The sequence below is a fragment of the Lygodium microphyllum genome, chromosome 20, assembly GCF_053477565.2.
Source record: "Lygodium microphyllum isolate KBCC chromosome 20, Lygodium_microphyllum_v1.1.10, whole genome shotgun sequence".
Taxonomy (NCBI): domain Eukaryota; kingdom Viridiplantae; phylum Streptophyta; class Polypodiopsida; order Schizaeales; family Lygodiaceae; genus Lygodium; species Lygodium microphyllum.
In genome coordinates, this window is record NC_141154.1 from 38,479,775 (window position 1) to 38,498,556 (window position 18,782).

At 38.5% G+C, this 18,782-nt stretch overlaps 1 protein-coding gene across 1 annotated transcript; it reads right to left on the minus strand.

Annotated features, from left to right (window-relative positions):
* Positions 1-803: 803 nt before the first annotated feature.
* Positions 804-6,085, minus strand: LOC148018850 (pentatricopeptide repeat-containing protein At5g55740, chloroplastic-like). Its single transcript, XM_087701679.1, has 2 exons — positions 1,126-6,085; positions 804-853 (listed from the first exon to the last, which is right to left on the minus strand). The coding sequence occupies exon 1, from the start codon at positions 5,416-5,418 to the stop codon at positions 1,984-1,986; it is 3,435 nt and encodes a 1,144-aa protein (XP_087557805.1). The 5' UTR covers positions 5,419-6,085; the 3' UTR covers positions 804-853; positions 1,126-1,983.
* Between the last annotated feature and the right edge of the window lie 12,697 nt (positions 6,086-18,782).

Sequence of the window (18,782 nt, forward strand, 5' to 3'; positions counted from 1 at the left end):
GAAAAACATTACCTAAAGATTAATTAAGGAAATAGATTGCATTAACAATATGGAAGCACAAACAACTGAGATAACTAAAGCTTTTTGAGTGAGTGAGTGGAAAGTCATCGAATATGGGATAGGCTTTAGAACTCGAGCTCATCTCATGTTGGGAAAAACGCTGTGTGACTATGCTACAGTAAAGGGATCGAACCTGATTTCCCTCATTTCACACTCTATGAAGCCGGTGCAAGATTACTTCACCATGACCATATGCCCATCGGCCCCAAGGGCGCACCATGGGTTTGACTAGATTGCTTCAGGGTATGGCCATGTTTCCCTTCCGACTCTCCGAGGTAGAGCTGGCTCTACTCCGATTGCCAGTCATTCTGACAATTCAAGATGGGTTAAAACGTTAAACAATTGATCTCGCATATTCAATTGCCCAGTAAAAGCTTACTTGCTAGCTCCCAGATCAGATACCTTACAAAAAGCTAGAATGTCCAAAGTGCAAAAGGGTGGATCATTGTGCGCAAGGCTATTGGAGCAACCAGGCAAATATTAGGAAGGAGAACTTCATGCACAGATCATCCTACTCTTTCAAAACCTTGTATCTACTCGAAATTACCATGTGACACAATTTCTTCCTTACTCGTTCACTATTCGTGATTGTACAGGAACTACTGTACTGTCTTGTGCGTCAAACATGAAGCTGAAGGCCCAAAATACAAGGGTAACAGACTCAAGGAAAAGAGAGGGGTGTTGAAATTCAAGGATAAATTAAGAAGAGATATAAAAGACCATTAGTTGCATAAGTCTCTGTCGGTCGAGGATCGAATCCTCCCAGCTGCTGCTGCACACGGCTTGGCACCTGCTGGTGAAAATCCGAAAAGAGTGGACAAAAGACAATCAAAAAAGCTATATATTGGCAAACCTGGCTCAAAGTTCAATATAATGAATTGATGGTTGCTAAGCTTATTAATGCCTCAACTCTTCATATCATAGAGCTAATTAGTTTGGACTATAGTAACTCATTATTAATTAGTTATCAAGTGCATCTAGTTTACATTTAATCCTCCTTTGCCTTAATCTACCTCTAGATTCATGATTTTTGTCATTGAACATCGCAAGAAATAGGCGACATACCTAGTGCAGTTTTGTATTAAAGCACTTGCTAATTGTATTCATCTCTTTGCACAAATTCAACACTTGTGCTCAAGAGATAACTCCATTTCTTGGACATAGTGTGGCAGCCAGTCAACACATGTTAGTCATTGGATGGTCTTCAAAGAGCTTTGCAGATCTAGGCTCCTTTGGGCTATCTTGGACATGTGTAGCTATTGCTACCGAGAGCTATTTCTCATCCCATGCTTCAGTTTTGAGGAGTCTGCCTTGTGCAACTTATACAGAATATCCAGTTTTGGCATGATTTGGGATCCATGCTTATTCTATGTTGTCCATTTCTTTTATCATTGCAATCTCCTGCACACTCTTACTTTATTGAGCATCCTCGAGAGGGGGCACAATATGTATGCTTCTCAATAACACACACTGGAGAAACCTTCTTCCTCAACCCTAGAGAGCTAGCAACCTCCCATAGAAGGGGATGTATCACCATACCCAACTCAATAGCCCTCTATTCCCTTTCCATGGACTGTATAAGCTTGAGGCCCATTTAATTAGCATCCACTGGCAATCCCACATTGTCTGCTCATTTGTGGCTAGGTTCTTGTCTTGGTGCCTTCCAGCTGTGTGGGAACCACTCGGTGGCTCTCTTTGGGGTAACTCTTCTATCATCAATCTTCACAGTATACTTCTTGTCCTCCTTTCCTTGCTATGCTTTTTGTTTGCCTTGGCATTGACTTCATGGAATGGAAATGATGTTTTGCACACTCCCTGTTCTCTCCCAGCCTCCATTGAGCCCAACCGCACTTCCAACATTATGATTTCCTTGTACCAAATCTCTGCTGACAGTCATTCCTGTGTTGGTTCCACATTCAGATGCTAAACCTCCATTTTACTACCTTCTATCTCAGTATCTGCATATACATTGGACAGCAAGACAAATGGTGCTGCAACTTTTTCCTTCATCTGCAGTGCACATTTAAAAGCATCTTCACCAAGATCTTTGTTATTCCATTTTTTACTTGCACCTAGCAATGTCCTCCATGTTACTTGGTCAGGGTTGAGGGGCATGCTCTCCAGGATAGCTGTAGCCATATGGAGTTTGCCAGCACGGCTAAGGAGATCAACCATGCAGTTGTAGTGTCTCATGCTTGGGTTTATGTTGTACTTTTCACACATGACAGAAAAAAGATCCAGGCCCATATCTACAAGACCCATATGGCTGCAGACAGTAAGAAGATTAAGAAAAGTGATTCCATCTGGTGATATGCCTTCCTGTTTCATCTGTTTAAACAGAGAAAATACTTGTTCAGTCTCTCCCTGACGAGCATAACCTGTGATTAGCGCATTCCACCTTGCGAGGTCTCTCGTAGGTGCTGCATCAAATACCTGCTGAGCATCAACCATCCTTCCACATTTTCCATACATGTCAATGAGAGCAGTTGCTCTGGTTACTTCAGTAATCTCAAGCTCATCAACTGTCTTAATTTGAGCATGGATTCTTTTTCCAACCAATGTTGAAGCTGTCTTGCCACATGCTTTTAAAACAGTGATGAAGGTTAAACAATTTGGACATACACCTTGTCCTTGCAATTGTGCATAAGAACTAAAAGCCTTGTCTCCATTTCCTTCCTCAGCATACCCAAGAATTATAGAATTCCATGTGACTATGTTTGGGGATATGCCCTCTAGTTGCATTTGGCCTAGGCAGTCAAGCACTTCATCACCCAGCCCATGGTCTGCATATCCTGCAATGATTGTAGTCCATGAGACCACATCTCGATGTAGAAGGCCATCTAACACTGCTCGTGCTTCCACAAGCAAGCCATATTTTACATACATATCCACCAGAGAGTTACCAACTACATGATCTTGGTCAAACCCCAGTTTCATGATTTCATTGTGCAACTCCTGGCCCATTGCTGTAGCTCTTGTACACCCACAAGCCTTAAGGCCACAAGAATATACCACAGCATCACGATACAAACCCTTTTCTCCCATCTGATTCAAGCGGTTTAGAGCTTCCTCTCCAAGTCCGCTATCAGCATACCCAGAGATAAGGGCAGTCCAGGACAAAGCATCCTGGACAGGCATTGCGTCAAACACACATTCTGCTTCCACTGTACAGCCACGCCTAGCATACCCTGCAAGTAATGCATTTGAAGCCACCACGTGTTTGTCTGGCAGCTCATCAAAGACAGCCTGTGCCTCTAAAAGTAAGCCACATTTAACATACATATCTACCAAGGTACTGCCTATAAACGTATCCACTTCCATACTTTCTATGAGGAGGACATGATGAATTTGTAGACCCTTTTCTATAGCCTTTAAACTGCCACAACATTTCAGGCTGCAGTCAAATGTCACAGCATTTGGGCACACCCCTTCCTGTTGCATGTTTTGCAAACAACGAAGTGCCTCTTCTTCAGCACCACATTCAGAATACCCCGTGATCATTGCCGTCCATGAGACCACATCTCTAATCGGAAGCTCATTGAACACTTCTCGTGCATCAACTAGTGAACCACATTTTGCATACATATGAATTAAACTGTTTCCAATAGATTGGTCCACTTCAAATCCATCACTAATTATCTCCATATGCAATTTTTGGCCAGTATGTAAGGCTCTGGATGTGCTGCAAGCTTTCAAACTACCAAAATATGTGATAACATCAGGCAGTATTCCCTGCTGACGCATATCCTCTAGGCAGTCAAGGGCTGTCTCACCGAGCCCCTGATCAGCATACCCCGTGATTAGAGTGTTCCACGAGACAATATCCCGATACAGAAGCTTATCAAACACCTCTTGTGCTTCTCTAAGCGAGCCACACTTGGCATACATATCAATTAGTGCATTACTTAATGATGGATCTCCATCAAATCCACTGTAGACAATCAGATGATGTATTTCCCGACCTCCACCTAGAGCCGCTGCATTGGCACAAGCTCTTAAGCTGCATGTAAAGGTAGCCTTATTTGGGGACAGGCCTTCTAGCTGCATCTGTTCCAGAAAGTTTAATGCATTTTCTGCAAATCCATGTTTGGCATGCCCTGCAATTAGCGAGGTCCACCCAACTACATCATGAGCTTGCTGCTCATTAAACACACTCTGTGCTTCAGTAAGAAGACCACACTTAGCATAGATATCCACCAGATTGTTTGCAATGGCAGGAACACCCTCATAACCTTCTTTGATAATCTCCAAGTGGATTTCTTGGCAACTGTCCAGGTCTCCTATAATGCCACAAGTTTTTAAGCTACAGACAAATGTCACAGCATTTGGAGAGACACCTGCGCCTTGCATCTGCTTCAAGCATTTAAGCACACCCTTGCTGAGCCCGTGTTCAGTATAGACTGTGATAAGTGAAGTCCATGACACCACACTCTGAGCTGGCAACTTGTTAAATACTACTTGAGCTTCTGCAAGTGAGCCAAGTTTACAATATGCATCCAGTAGACTGTTGCACACATAAGGATCTTGCTCAAATCCATCGTATGCAATATCGCAGTGTATTTTCTGCACATTCCTTATAACTCCTGTACAAAGAGATGCTTTCAAGCTGCAAATAAAAGTCACAGAATCAGGTGGGATCCCCTGCAAATGCATTTGTTCCAAGCAACTCAGTGCTTCTTCCCCAAGCCCATGTTCAACATATCCTGCAAGCAATGTGTTCCAAGAGACAACGTCTTGAGTGGGTAGCTCATCAAACACACCACGTGCATCTGCAATGGAACCACATTTGGCATACATATAAACTAAAGTGCTGCCTAGGAAAGCATCTCTTTCCAAATCCCTCTTTACTACCTCATTATGTATTTCATGGCCTTTTTCCAAAGATCTCAATGTTGCACACATTTGTATCAGAGCCAGAAATGTGCAACTGCTAGGATGCACACAGCTTTCTAGCATTTTATCAAAGAGGCTAAATGCGTGTGTGAACTCCTGACAATCAATATAAGCTTGTATTAGAGAGGTCCAAGAATACACATTCCGATCAGCCAACTTGTCAAAAATCCGTTGGGCATCTATCAAGCTTCCACATTCCACAAACATAGGGACAAGATGGTTCCCAAGGGCTGAACAAAACGTCAGCCCATTCTCATGAACATGGACGCTCACATGTCTGGCATAAGCCAAATTTTTGGCTTTTCTGCACTTCTGTGACATAAACAGGAAGTGATCGATCGAGGGTGGTTGATCCACATTTTCAAAGACATTAATAGACTCCTCTATGCTTAGCATGTCTGAAGGATTACTGTTTAGTATTGGTGTACACATTTCTCTAATACAACTACTCCCTATACTCAGCATTTCCCTATGATTACTGTCTGTCTACACATTCACATTTCTATAATACAAATATTCCAGATTTTTAAGAAAATACACATTCAGATTTCTATGATACAAATATTCCAGATTTCCCAGAAAATCAACAGAATCCTGTGTCTCCATCACTTGCCCTGATCACAGTTTTATTGCTGGTGCGTACAAATTTATATACACGTTTTCAAGTCCATTATTGGACTCATCTATACTCAGCATTTCCCAATCATTACTGTCTACTATTGCTGTTCACATGTTTCAGAGTCTTGGCTGTCAAAGCCTGTGTGATGCATTTCAATACATCAGCATATAATGTGGTAACATCCAGTCATAATGGAGGCTTACAGGCCGAAATCCGTATTGGCCTGAGAAAGTGCAACATCCTGAGACGCAAGATGATTGGTGAATGGTGCGATTGCTGACTCGCACGTGAGACTGCTAACCTTGTTAGAACTAGGTTTTGAGAAGGGGCAAAATCGGCAGACATGGCGAAACACATGAACGATTATCGACGGGTTTATGTAGGAGGCTTCCTGCATTAAGCGTCCTGTGCAGGGAAAAGACCATAACAGAAAATTGAGCTGCCGACGCCCAGCCCGTCACAGAGTGATTCAGCTCTCTTCCGGTTGCCATTGGATATTATAATACGTACACGGAACCATGTTTCTTGAAGTCACTCTGTTTGTGTGTACTCGGATCTTTGGCTTTTAAGTTCAATAGATATTAAGGCTGTTTTATTTAACACGCAAAATAGTATTTCTATAATGTGATTTAGAGGCTAGAGGGCCTTCGCGTATTAGTTTAGTCCGGCGAAGATCCCTTGATAACTTGATTAGAATAGAAACAAGGTCTGTGCCATTGAACACGCACGTCGGTTTTTACGTAAGCATGGCTCACTCGGCTGTTAGTAGGGAATATGGAAACTATGCTTCTGCTCGTAACTTTTCCCTGGAAATGTAAAGCTAAAGGAAGAGGAGCATAGTTTACCTATGTGAATGTGGAAAAGAAGAGTTATTAAATGCATACATTAAAAGCCACTACGTGTGAAGAAGACCCTCTTGATTTGTTTAAGAGTTCAAGATTAAATAAGGCGTGCGTGGTTAGTCGTCCACCTAGTGTGTAGATTGTTGCCTTGGAGACAGAGATTTCTCAAATTGTGTTTCGTGTAGGGAAAAGGCAATGACCATAAGAGAAAATACAATAAGAACATTGGGTGCATAAAAGGTCCAACAACCTTTAAGGATGGTAAACAAAGGAAACAAATCATTGTTAGGCCAAGTAAGAGATCCTTAAAAAAGAAGCCCCAAGTTCCAACCCTTCCCCACCAATACTACTAGAGACAAGGAGTCTATGTCAACTCCTATATCCTACACCTTCAATTTCCATCCCTCCCATGATGGCACGACTACTAGCCTAAAAACAACTTTTTTCAAAGAATTACCATTTCCTAACTCTGCATGGCTACATAATGGTGGAAGCTCATTTAAAACCCATTCTTAACTAGGATACATTTCCAACTCTCAAGCACTTTTGGAGAGAGAGAGAGAGAGGAATGAAGCTTCCATGTCCTTTCCCTCCCATGAGAGCTTCAAATTTGCGACAGATCTATCTCAAAGAGGCATATTACCACCACCCTTTGGAGTTCCTAGAACTATGGCTACCATATATCTATAAGAAGAGCTTGTTAAACCAAAAACAGTGATGTCAAGGGTGGGGGTCATCACTTAAGGAGGTAGTTCGCTAACAAAGAGCTCAATAGACCCACATGTATTATCCCTTGATGATTATAGACCGTCAAGCTCCCCTCTTAATCTGGAACAATAATCTTCACCTCAATAAATCAAAGGAGAATACACTAGGGAGGCTTTCCCTCCATGTCCACCATTCAGGTGTGGGAGGAGCTACCAACACTAAAACAAGTTAGCCTACTGTCTTCTTGCTCATAGATCAAATCCAATAGAATTTTTTCAAGTACCAAAGCCATGCCATAATAGGATGCTACCAAATGGCCTTAAGGCTCCCATGGGTTCACTAAAATCTTCGATTAGACAAAGCTAGCAAACCCAAGGTTGGGATTTGCAATCCATATTTTCTATAAAAGTGGGTATGCTTTTTGCTCAAACAACTCAAATGACAAAGGGGACACTAACTACAAGTCATTGAATGATCCAAAATCAACCCCTCACCTTTAAATATGGTTACCCTAATAACCCTAAGCCTACCTTAATCCCTCTCTGGGTTAAATTCCTTGATCTGCCCCTTCCCTTCCACTCTTTCTTTAGACATACTACTGAAGTCATTAATCAAGTTTTTATGCTATAGATCACAACTATTGATATTGTCATTGGCTTGCATTCTCAAGTTTGTGTGCCACACATGTTTCTTATTTAGCATAGAAACAACATCCTTGGCATTCTACCAATTTGTCTTTAGACCCATCACTTTGGTTCTATCTTCAAGTAACTACACTAATCCCATTTGCAGCAAAGGGTCTATTGCCTATAGAAATAACAACCTTCTTAGGCTCCAAAGCCATCTGCTTCATAACATCTAACTGATTGAATTTAATCTCGGACTCCAATAGAAGCTTTGGCTTATGAACCCACCCCGTGAAAGACTGAGGGGGGTTCACCCTTAAGTCTTCAGGGAAGTACTCTTCCTTCAAAGCTTTCTTGAATTGTGACCATCTAGAATCTTGCCCATAAATCTCATTGATGTGCAACTTCAATACAAGAGTCACAAGTTGTACAAAGTATTGACTCATCATACAAGTAGAAACCCTAATTTTCTCAAACACATATTGTCTATTGAAGCAAATTATGTACACAACTTGTTTATTGAAGTGGACTAAGTAATGGGGACATTACATTCTCTCCCCTTAAAGAAATCAAGATGTTCTCATCTCAATAGGAACTGGGGATTCTCTTTCATAGGATCAGCTCATCTACTAAAGTTGCATCCTCTTTAGGATCATCCTTCCATTCTAGAAGTTCCTCCCTTAGGATTCAACTCGTTAAAAACTTTTCCCTTGTCTCTAGGGTTTTCTTGGGTCGCAATTCTAGAATTCCTTATGTGGGCATACTATTTGCTCATCATAAAATGCATGCTCATGGTTAGATATATACAACTTGAGTAGGCTTACATAAAATACATCATGGATTTTGAGATAGAGCAGTAGTTAAGCTTGTAAGCTTGTTTTCACATTGCTTTTTTTACTTCATAAGGACCATGGTATCTTGGACTAAGCTTTTTGTATATTCCCACAAAAATGAGCTTTTTTTAATGTCTCATCCTTAGGAAAACCATGTCACCATCCTTGAATATTTGTATAGACCTTTCAATATATGTATACGCTTTTTGATAATCTTGGAAAAATTTGATGTTGTGTTGGATAGCTTGAATTTGTTGGTCCATTTATTCAAATATAGCCTTGAATGCTTCCATCTTGAGAGTGGGGTCTGAAAAATTCAAGGACGTGCGATACTCTTGTCCATTAAAGGCTTAGAATGGGGACATCTTGATTGTTTGTTGATAAGGAACATTGCAAGAAAGTTACACTAGAGGTAGATGCTCAATCCACCATCTCGATTCACTGTCACAATAAGATCTTAAAATATCATCAATGGTTTGATTCACTCTCTTAATTTGATCATTTGTTTGTGGATGATAGGCATTCTTGAAATATCCTCAATGGTTTGATTCACTCTCTTAATTTGATCATTTTTGTGGATGATAGGCATTCTTGAAGTACAATGGAGCTCTTAAAATATCCTCAATGGTTTGATTCACTCTCTTAATTTGATCATTTGTTTGTGGATGATAGGCATTTTTGAAGTACAATGGAGCTCTTAAAATATCCTCAATGGTTTGATTCACTCTCTTAATTTGATCATTTGTTTGTGGACGATAGGTATTATTGAAATACAATTGGTGCGCAAATCGGATACTGTATGCATACATAGCGAGCGCCGGAAGATTCCCAAGAACAAAGAACTCTACTTTTTGCTCAAAATCCAAGAAAATAGACTTGCATGACATGAAGCAAAAAGATCAATTGGGTACAATCTCCCCCCATGCCTTGTCTTAGCGCTCCACAAAGCATATATTTAATATTTTATTCATCTTCAAGCTCAAAAATAGCCCAAAATTACAATTAGCATGCTTTAGCTTTTGTGTTTGCTTTTTTCCAAATAAAGAATAAAGCGGTTGGGCACCCTAAGAGTTGGGCTGTACCCAAATACAATGACCAATAATGAATATTTAAATCATGCACCCATGCGCATACAAAATAATAAATATATGTCAAGCGCTTCAATAAATAAGCGCTTCAAAATAAATATTAGCACCACGCCTAAGACATGCGCCTATCAAAAATGACAATTTCTTCTAAATAACTTGAATACATGCTATCACCCAGTGCTTCCCAGCGCCATCGCCGCCTGCTCTACACATCAACTGAAGCATTCACAATTGTTAGAAAATAATAAAATTAAATCGAAAAAAGTGAATACCTAGCAGTCTTCAGCTACAAAATAAATAAATAGGTTGGAACTCTGTCCTAACATTAATTTAATATGAGTGCACACTCTAAACTCATAAACATCCATTACTTTAAATATGTATTTTGCGGAATCACCCACTATGGAATCACCCACTTGCACATTAAATTAACATGACGCCTGAAAAGGACAGGCGTCCCCATCAACTTTTCGCTTAAGGAATCCACCTTGTGTACGAGCCTTGGTAAATAATATAATTTAACGGAATCCACCGTGGAATATGCCTCCTGGCATCAACAATGGAGTTCCCATGGTCTGAAATAAGCAAATCCAAAACTTGAAGGTGAACTTAGAGTCCCGATCTCACTTATTATGCTTCTTGCTAATCTATGTAATGTGAATACTTTTTCGATGAAAACTTGATGATGTCAAATGATTTATGTATAGTCTTGACTAGAATCAAGTGCATGACTTCAACCGATCTATCCACCACTACCATGATATAATCATATCCACTAATAGTAGTAGGTAGTCCAACTACAAAGCCCATACTTGTTGACTCCAATTTCATTTGTGGAATGCCCAAAGGTTGTAGTTCCATAGGTGTTTTGATTGTTTTGGCCTTAACCCTTTAACAAGATAGGCATTGGAATGCATATCACAAGATATCTTGTTTTAGTCATGGCCAATGATACCTTTTGTGAACGACAATAAGAGTTTTGGTATAGCTTGGTTATCCAATAATTGGGATGTCATGAGCCTCCCATAAGATTTTGGTCTTTGCCTCTTATCCTTTTGGAACACAAAGGTAATCTTGGTAGTATAGAAAACCACTACTTGCATGATAATCCTTTATCTTGCTTCATTTCTTGTTAGAACTTCCACCTTGAAATACTCTAGCCAAAAGCATTTCATCTTCTCTATCGTGAGAAATGGCTTTAAGGTCTAGAATAGGGTTATTGAGTATTGATATAGTTCTCAAGCTTTGTACTCGAATAATATTAATGAGGAATGCTTTCAACTCAAGGCATTTGCAACGTCATTGTCTTGCGTGGGTGATGTTTAATTTTGAACTCAAGATCTTGTAGTATTTCTATTCACCTTCTTTGGCTCATGTTTAGGTCATCTTGGGTGGAAATCCACTTAAGAATCTTATGATATGTCACCAAAGTGAGTCTTTTTCCCAGTAGATAGTGTGTCCATAGTTTTGAGGCATGGATCACTACAAGTGACTCAAGGTCATGAGTAACGTAATTTGACTCATAGGGCTTTAGTTTTCTTGAAGCCTAAGCTACAAGTCTCCCTTCTAGTACCAATACTTCTCCAATTGCTAGGCCATTTACATCAATGATTACTTGAAATACTTGAGTGAAGTCTGAGAGTTTTAGTACTAGGGTAGTAGTTATAGCTTGAGCTTATTAAAGCTCTCTTGATGTTCAATGATCCATATGATCACAATATTCCTCCTCAAGATATTAATCAAATGTACCATAATGAGGAAGTAATCCTTAATGAACATTCGATACCATCTTGTAAGTCCCAAGGATCCTCGGATTTCTTTTGACTATTAGGTATTGGCCAATCTAGGATTTCTTTTACCTTTTTAGGGTCTATCAAAATTTCATTGGCAGAGAGCTATATCTATGGAATCAAGTAGAGTAAGGAACATGTTTGAAATTTGTATCAAATTATTGCAATGAATAAATCTTTGATATGGTGATTATGAGCTATAGAAGGAAATGATGCTAGCGGAGATCTATGTGACTCCTTGCATATAGCCTTATATTAATAATAGGCTATTGAAGGTATCAATTATCACCTTTTTTTAAAGGGAAGGCACATTGTAAGGTGTTTAGTAGGAAAAAAATACTAAAATATATTGAACTATCCCATTGGAATGATACTTAACATTTACCAACACTAAAAGGTGGCCAAGATTGGTATTGTTTTCAATCATCTAATTGCTCAAGATGATTCTAGTTGCATACAGTTATTATTGTGCTAATGGTTTTATCAATTGAGATACCAATTCAAGCTTTAGCTATTATTGCACTATGTATTACTCATCAAATAAGGTAGTAATCTATAGATATAGGCCAATACTATCAATGAGGATGTAAGTGGCGAATCTTAGCAACCTAGGATACCCTCAACTTTAATCTATTACTCCACTAATTTGCTTGATTGTTGCAATTGCTATTAAAAGCATGACAATACCGGGACCCAATTTCCTAATTTTTGTCAAACCCTCAAATGGTGATAGCGTCCTCACAATCCAACCATCAATGCACTTGAGGCATGTATATATGATGATGTGGCTTTCATGGAGGTAGGGCTTACCCAAACTAGAAAGGTATTGAAGATGTACACGTAAATGCCATTCTAGGCCCATTGGCATCCATCGTCCCTTGCATTTTCATTCAAGGATCATAGGGGAGAGAGAGAGAGAGAGAGAGAGAGAGAGAGAGAGAGAGAGAGAGAGAGAGAGAGAGAGAGAGAGAGAGAGAGAGAGAGAGAGAGAGAGAGAGAGAGATCACGTGGGATGCAGTGTAGCATGGAGATGTGAAGCGCTCAAGAGCGAGCAACATGGTGACAGTTTGAACGTTGTGAGGAGGGAGGCCAAAATCGAGGGCAAGCAAAAGAGATTTGATAACAGCAGAGGCCGCCGTCCAACACCAGCGCCCAGAAGCTTCCAAACTTCTCCATATTGTGGATGCTACTGGAGGACCACACTTTCATAGGCATATGTGCATCAAGCTAGGGAACTGATAAATAGATCAAAGAGCCATGAGGTGAAGAACAAGATCGGTTTTTTATATAGGAGAAGTTTGGAAGCATTTGTGAGCATATGCCATATTGTGGATGCTACTGGAGGACCTCACTTTCATAGGCATTCTCATGCGCAGTGTTGCTTTCATGATGTTACCCACTTCTTGTCTTCACAGATGGCTCTCATTCTCACGGATCCAAATTGCCCGTCATGTGGGGAGATATTGAAGAAGTGTAAGAGGACATTTTGGATAGGGTAGCTTTTGCATGGGGAGCTAAATATGTGGGATTCATCACTTAGGGTACATGCATACCAATGTAATGCTTAGTGTAGAATGAATTCCTAATAGCCACAACATGTGCTCTTAGCATGCATCTCCTTGTCCCTCTCAAGTATTGCCATGATGAAATCTAAGCAAGATGTGGCTTTTCCAAAGAACCTTTGGAAGCATGGTCACCCATGTACCTCTTTATTCCTTGAGATTACTTCTACACTAATATGTAAATAAGAGGTGGATATACTTAATTCAATGCACCATATTTTGCATACATATCTCAAAAATCATTGCCAAGGTTCTCCTATAGAATTACGCACTATAGTGTTGGAATATATGAAATCTTCATTTTGCATAATTTATATAGAGATTGTTTTTCCAATGTTGCTCGAACTTTTAGGTTAGCTAAAAAAGACTTGCTGAGTGAATGGTTTTCCTCACCATCTCCTCTTTGGCACATTGAATTTGAGCTTTATTCCTCTTAAGCTAGTCCATTCCCAAGATATAGTCACAGCATTCCAAATGTAGAATTTGGAATTTGGATTCAACTAGTTGGTTGTCTAGTTCAAATTGTGTTTTCCCTACAATTTCAGTTGAGGTGACCTCTTTCCAACTAGCCAATTCTACTACCAATTTCTTTGTTTCCCGGATTCTAGATGCAATCTTCTAATTGTCTTTGTCACAAGAAAAGAATGAATGCTTTCATAATCAATCAAAATTTTGAATGACTTACCCTTACATGTTGTTGGAGTTTGAATGACACAGCATTGGTGCTCTACTCCTTTACTCCTAACAATAACATGTATGAATCCTCTTTTAGTTTTTTCACCTAGGGTGCATTCTTTGAGTTGACCTATCATTGTGTTTATGCAAGCTTTGGTTGCTCTTTCACATCCACGACCTGGGTTGTTGTTACTATTTTCATGACCTCTTTTGATTGTTGGGTTAGGGTTCGAAGGACCATTTAGGCTATTTACTTTCAAATACCTAGTTCTTCCACATTGGTAGCACTACCTATTATCTAATCCTTTTGGTCCTTGGCCAATGGCATTAGCTTCACTGTTTCCTCAGGCATTGCTCATACTAGCTCCATAGTTTGGAAGTTCCTTTTGTAGTTATTGTTCATAAGGCGATTCTGTTAACCATTTTGAGTACTCTTTATGTTTATGGGCTTTTCTCGCATTAAGGCATCCTCAAGGTTTGTCAATGACATTGACTATAGATGTGTTTCTAGGTGTGGATTTAACCCTTGGCAAAATCTTGCAATTTGTTGAGTTGCCATTATTAGTGTTGCATACTTGCAAAGATTGTCAAACTTTGAGTAATATCATTGCCATGTCAAATTAAGTTGACAGAGGCATGATAGAATTCATTCATCTTGATGGATTCAAAAGATGAGGGTTACTATCACCATTTCACTACTTTAATTTGATCCCAAGTCTAGGAAGCTTCAATCACTCCCTTATATTAACACCATAATTTGCTTCCAACAAAGTTTGGCCTCACCAATGAGAAGAAGAATGTAGTCATGGATTGATTAGCAACAATACTTTTTGTAGCTAGAAAGTAATCATTCATAGCTTCGATATCTTATTCTACCTTGAATCCTTCTCCATTACATTTAGTGGAGTTTTCTTTTGAAGGAACTCCTTCTCTTATAACTCTTTGTAAGTGTCCTCAACCCTCATTACTTTTGGAGATTTTGATCGAGAGACAAGCCAAATATTAGGGTGAAATTTCCCAAATATTTAAGGCCTTCCTCTCTTACACACTTTGTAACAAAAGAATATAGCAATATTCATGATCAAAATGACATTGTGATATATTACGTTCTTAATCATGGACTTTGTGCAATGGTAAAGTTACAAAAATGGGAGGTTTTTTCATTACTTCTAAGGCTCTATAGGCTATAGGCAAAGGAGAATATCCTCTAGTAACATATCCATTCCAAAAAGTCTCTCATGTGCCGCCATACAATCGGGAGGTATAACTCAAGTGACCCGATCACACACCTAGGGATGTAAAGTCATTATTTGTTTGTTAATTGTGATACTATCATTAGTCTTTTGTCCTTTGAATAAGAAGTATTGAACTAACTTTAACTCTTCCATCCATCAAATTCTCCTAAGATCAATTCAAAGATTTCCAGTTTGATCGTGATTGACCATGAAGAAATTATGAGAAATTCTCAATGTCATCCCTCATTGACATCCCATTGGATTCAGATATAGTCAAATTCTCAAGAATCATCATGATGGTTTTGTGAAACTCAAATATTCAAAGATTTGACAAGCAGTCATGTATATTATTTTGAATACCATGAATTGTTTATAAGCATGATCATCATTCTAAAATATTATAACACATCCATAAGAAAATAACAACATATTTATTAACATGGCCAAGTACAAGAATTCAATTATGTATTGAGCCCTCATGATCTCCTCAAGCTCTTTTATTACAAAGGAAGGCATAATAGCCCTAGCCTCCTCTAAAAATCAATAACACTTTGGGAGATCAAGATACTTAGGGAGCTCATAATTCTTAGACTTTACTTGTCCAATAACAACAATCCTATTGGGTGAGATAGCCTTGGTATGTTGATCATATATTTGTTTATTTGTCCTTACAAACTTATCCATCTATTAGCTTACCCTTATCTTTGCAAAGAGTATCGTACTTATAAAGTACAATTAGTTTAAGTTCCTCAAGTCATTTCAAGAATTTAAGATGAGTTCCCATATCTTCATACAAGCTTACATCAAGATAAGGTAGGTATTAGACTATCCCCAAGTAATTGAAAACTCTTTGTAAACTCAAACAAGTCTAAAAATGCATCTTTTCTAAGATAGCCACCATAACCTTCTTACAAAATTCCAATACAATTGATTGACAAGCAATTGCATATATGATTTCAAAAATCAATTGCATAAGATTTATTCTATTACTCACATGTCAAAACAACTTGACTAATAAATACGGTAACTCTACTTAGATTTTTCCACAACGACAAAGCTTCTTATTACTTATGTAATATCAATTACAAATTTTGAAGTGTGTAGCAATCGATCTACAAAACATCGTTGTGAATTTTATTCTCATGAAATTCATTATGATCTGTATCCCCATATCTTGTTTCTCTTGAGCATGATAAATAACATACTAGGATTTTGAGATTATCCCCAACATCATTCCAAATATAAGCCTTCTTGGCACTATAGCTACTCTTTATGTGGGACTATCACAATACTTACCAATAGATTCACAATGTTTTAGGTACTAATTCATTGCCAACTAACAACAACAGTTCATCAAAAGTGGCAAACATACAGATATATTGACTCACTTTAGTTGCCTAGCCTAGTAGATTCTCCATGATTCATATTGGAACAAGAAGTTTTGGCTTTCGTATATCCCCATATGTGTGACCTATTTTGTGGTTAAAAGTCACACATGTACCAATGCCTTCATGAGGTTGCAACACATTTGGAGAAATAAATATTTTCTCCAATGCCTCAAATATGGCTTCTCGATATGAGCAGTCATTTTAATCTAAGGCCATGTAATACGTCAGTGAAAAATTCTCCCTCAACCATACAAACTCTTTTTCTCCAATTTCTTGTGGGTCATAATGTAGTTACTATAAGTAGTGGGAAAAAACTACCAAGTTTTATTAAAATATGTATTGCTATTCAATTAGCTACTTTTATTTGTTGATCACTTATCTTTTAAAACATTGGCTCTGATGCCACATCTGAGGTGTCTCTTCTAATAAATTGAGGGGAGTCCTTTAGTAATTGATTGAAGTCTATTTCCATGCATAGCACTGCCCAGTCTTCCCTCAGGGAACATTGGACTCAATTGAGCATAGGAATCTTGATTCTATTTCATAAGGGAAGCATGATAGCTCATCTCTAATAGCAGTCTAATACCCACTTAAGAAATGTCATTTTGCAACCAATCAGAGGTGAGATTAGGGCTACCACTGCACCTACTTGAAAGAGAGTGAGAGAGAGGGAGTGTAACTCAATCCATATACCCATAAGGTAAAATTTTAGCTTTGGGGGCCCCAAAATGATGTTAATCCCAGTAACTATCCTCCCAAAAGTAGAGAGTCCTATACTAAACAACTTTATCTAGTGTTAGGAAAGTTACTAGACTTATTAGGTCCACCCAATCAAATGTGATAGGTTATTGGGACCAATAACAAGGTATACTACCATATTATCCAATATATAAACATAACTTCATATCGTTATCATGTTAAACAAGATTCATCAACATGGCATTTAGTATGTTACAATACTTTGAAAAACAAGTGACCTTATTTCATAAAATATATATACACAAACATCACTTTGTAGACTCGTGATACAAAATTTGTCTCTCCATAGAGATGACAACAGTCTAGCATAGGATATGATATTCAAACCCTGCAAGGTTGGGGTATATGTGATCGCACTCCTTTTGTGGAATAGGGAATTTTCTAACTTAGAGTTCCACTAAGCTTTCCTTAGCCTTCAAAGTCATTCTACATAATAGGTTCATTTACCACTTAGCCCTTTGCCTTATTAAGCGTTCTGAGTGATCCATAAACAAAAGACACCTACCTCCTGAGGAGCATAGCACCCCCGCCCACACGTGATTTTTTGGCATTCCATAGAATGCTAAGGAGCATTGGGCTGGGGATCTCAATGTCCTAAATCAACATAAAATTGATTTTAGCATTTTCTAATTTCTTTTCAAGTATTTACATCCACAAATCATTTTATGAAGTGGAAAAGAACAAGCTTATGTGCTTGTTTCATTATCTTGGTTTTATTTTTTTATTTTCCATTGAGTGCATGTAATCAATTGCATAAAAGTAATTATACAAATCAAGAAAAATGATTTCAAAATAGTAAAATTTATCCGAAATTCTTACACCAACTAGTTATCTTCACTTGACCATCCATCCTTGCATGGGAAAACTACATCTTTGGGTTAGAATGCGACTATTGTATCTTCGAGTTGTGTGGATTCTAGGGATTCCTTAGGTTGCACCTTAGCTTTGGGTTGAGCCTCATCCCTGCCTCATTGAACTTATATGATCTCTCTATGTCTCTTTGGGCCGTGAAAATAGTTTTCCTATGCATGATCTTCATGAACACTCATGAATGATCTTTAAAACCTAGGTTTGCTATTGCTTTGAGATATAGAAGGGCTACAAAAGCCTCCATGAATTTTTATGACTCTTTTTTTAATATTTTGGACATTTTGGTGGCCTCCTCTGAGGCTTGTTGCACATGAATGGGACTTATAGTAAGTGAGTTGAGGACATGAGACAGTGTGAATGGAGTTAAAGTAATGTTACAACTGTTGTTACTGAAGAAAATGGAAACGAGAGCAGTAAATAGGCTTCAACATGCTATGATATTAGTGAAGATTGTGTGTAGCACTGGTCATGAAGCTTTGAATGGAGGACATGGCTAGAGTCCTTACAAATAGTAGGCTAAGATGCTCTAGGGGATTCGGCCTGCAAAGAAGAGAATCCAAGGTTTCTTACCCAATATGGAATGTTTATATAGATGTTATGGAGAAAAGCCCAACATGCTTCTCTCCCCCCTTTGCTTTTTTGGAATTGTATTATTAAAATAGGCCTAATTGAGCATGCATGTCCCAAAAGCATACCTTTCTTTTTGGCTCCCCTCTTTTTGCACAAAAGTTTTGAAAAAATTTTCCACTATATTTTATTCTTCTTCTTCCATTTTTTATAAATCCAAAAGTAACTTTTTTATGTTTTCTATATATAAGGTCTAATGCACTCCTA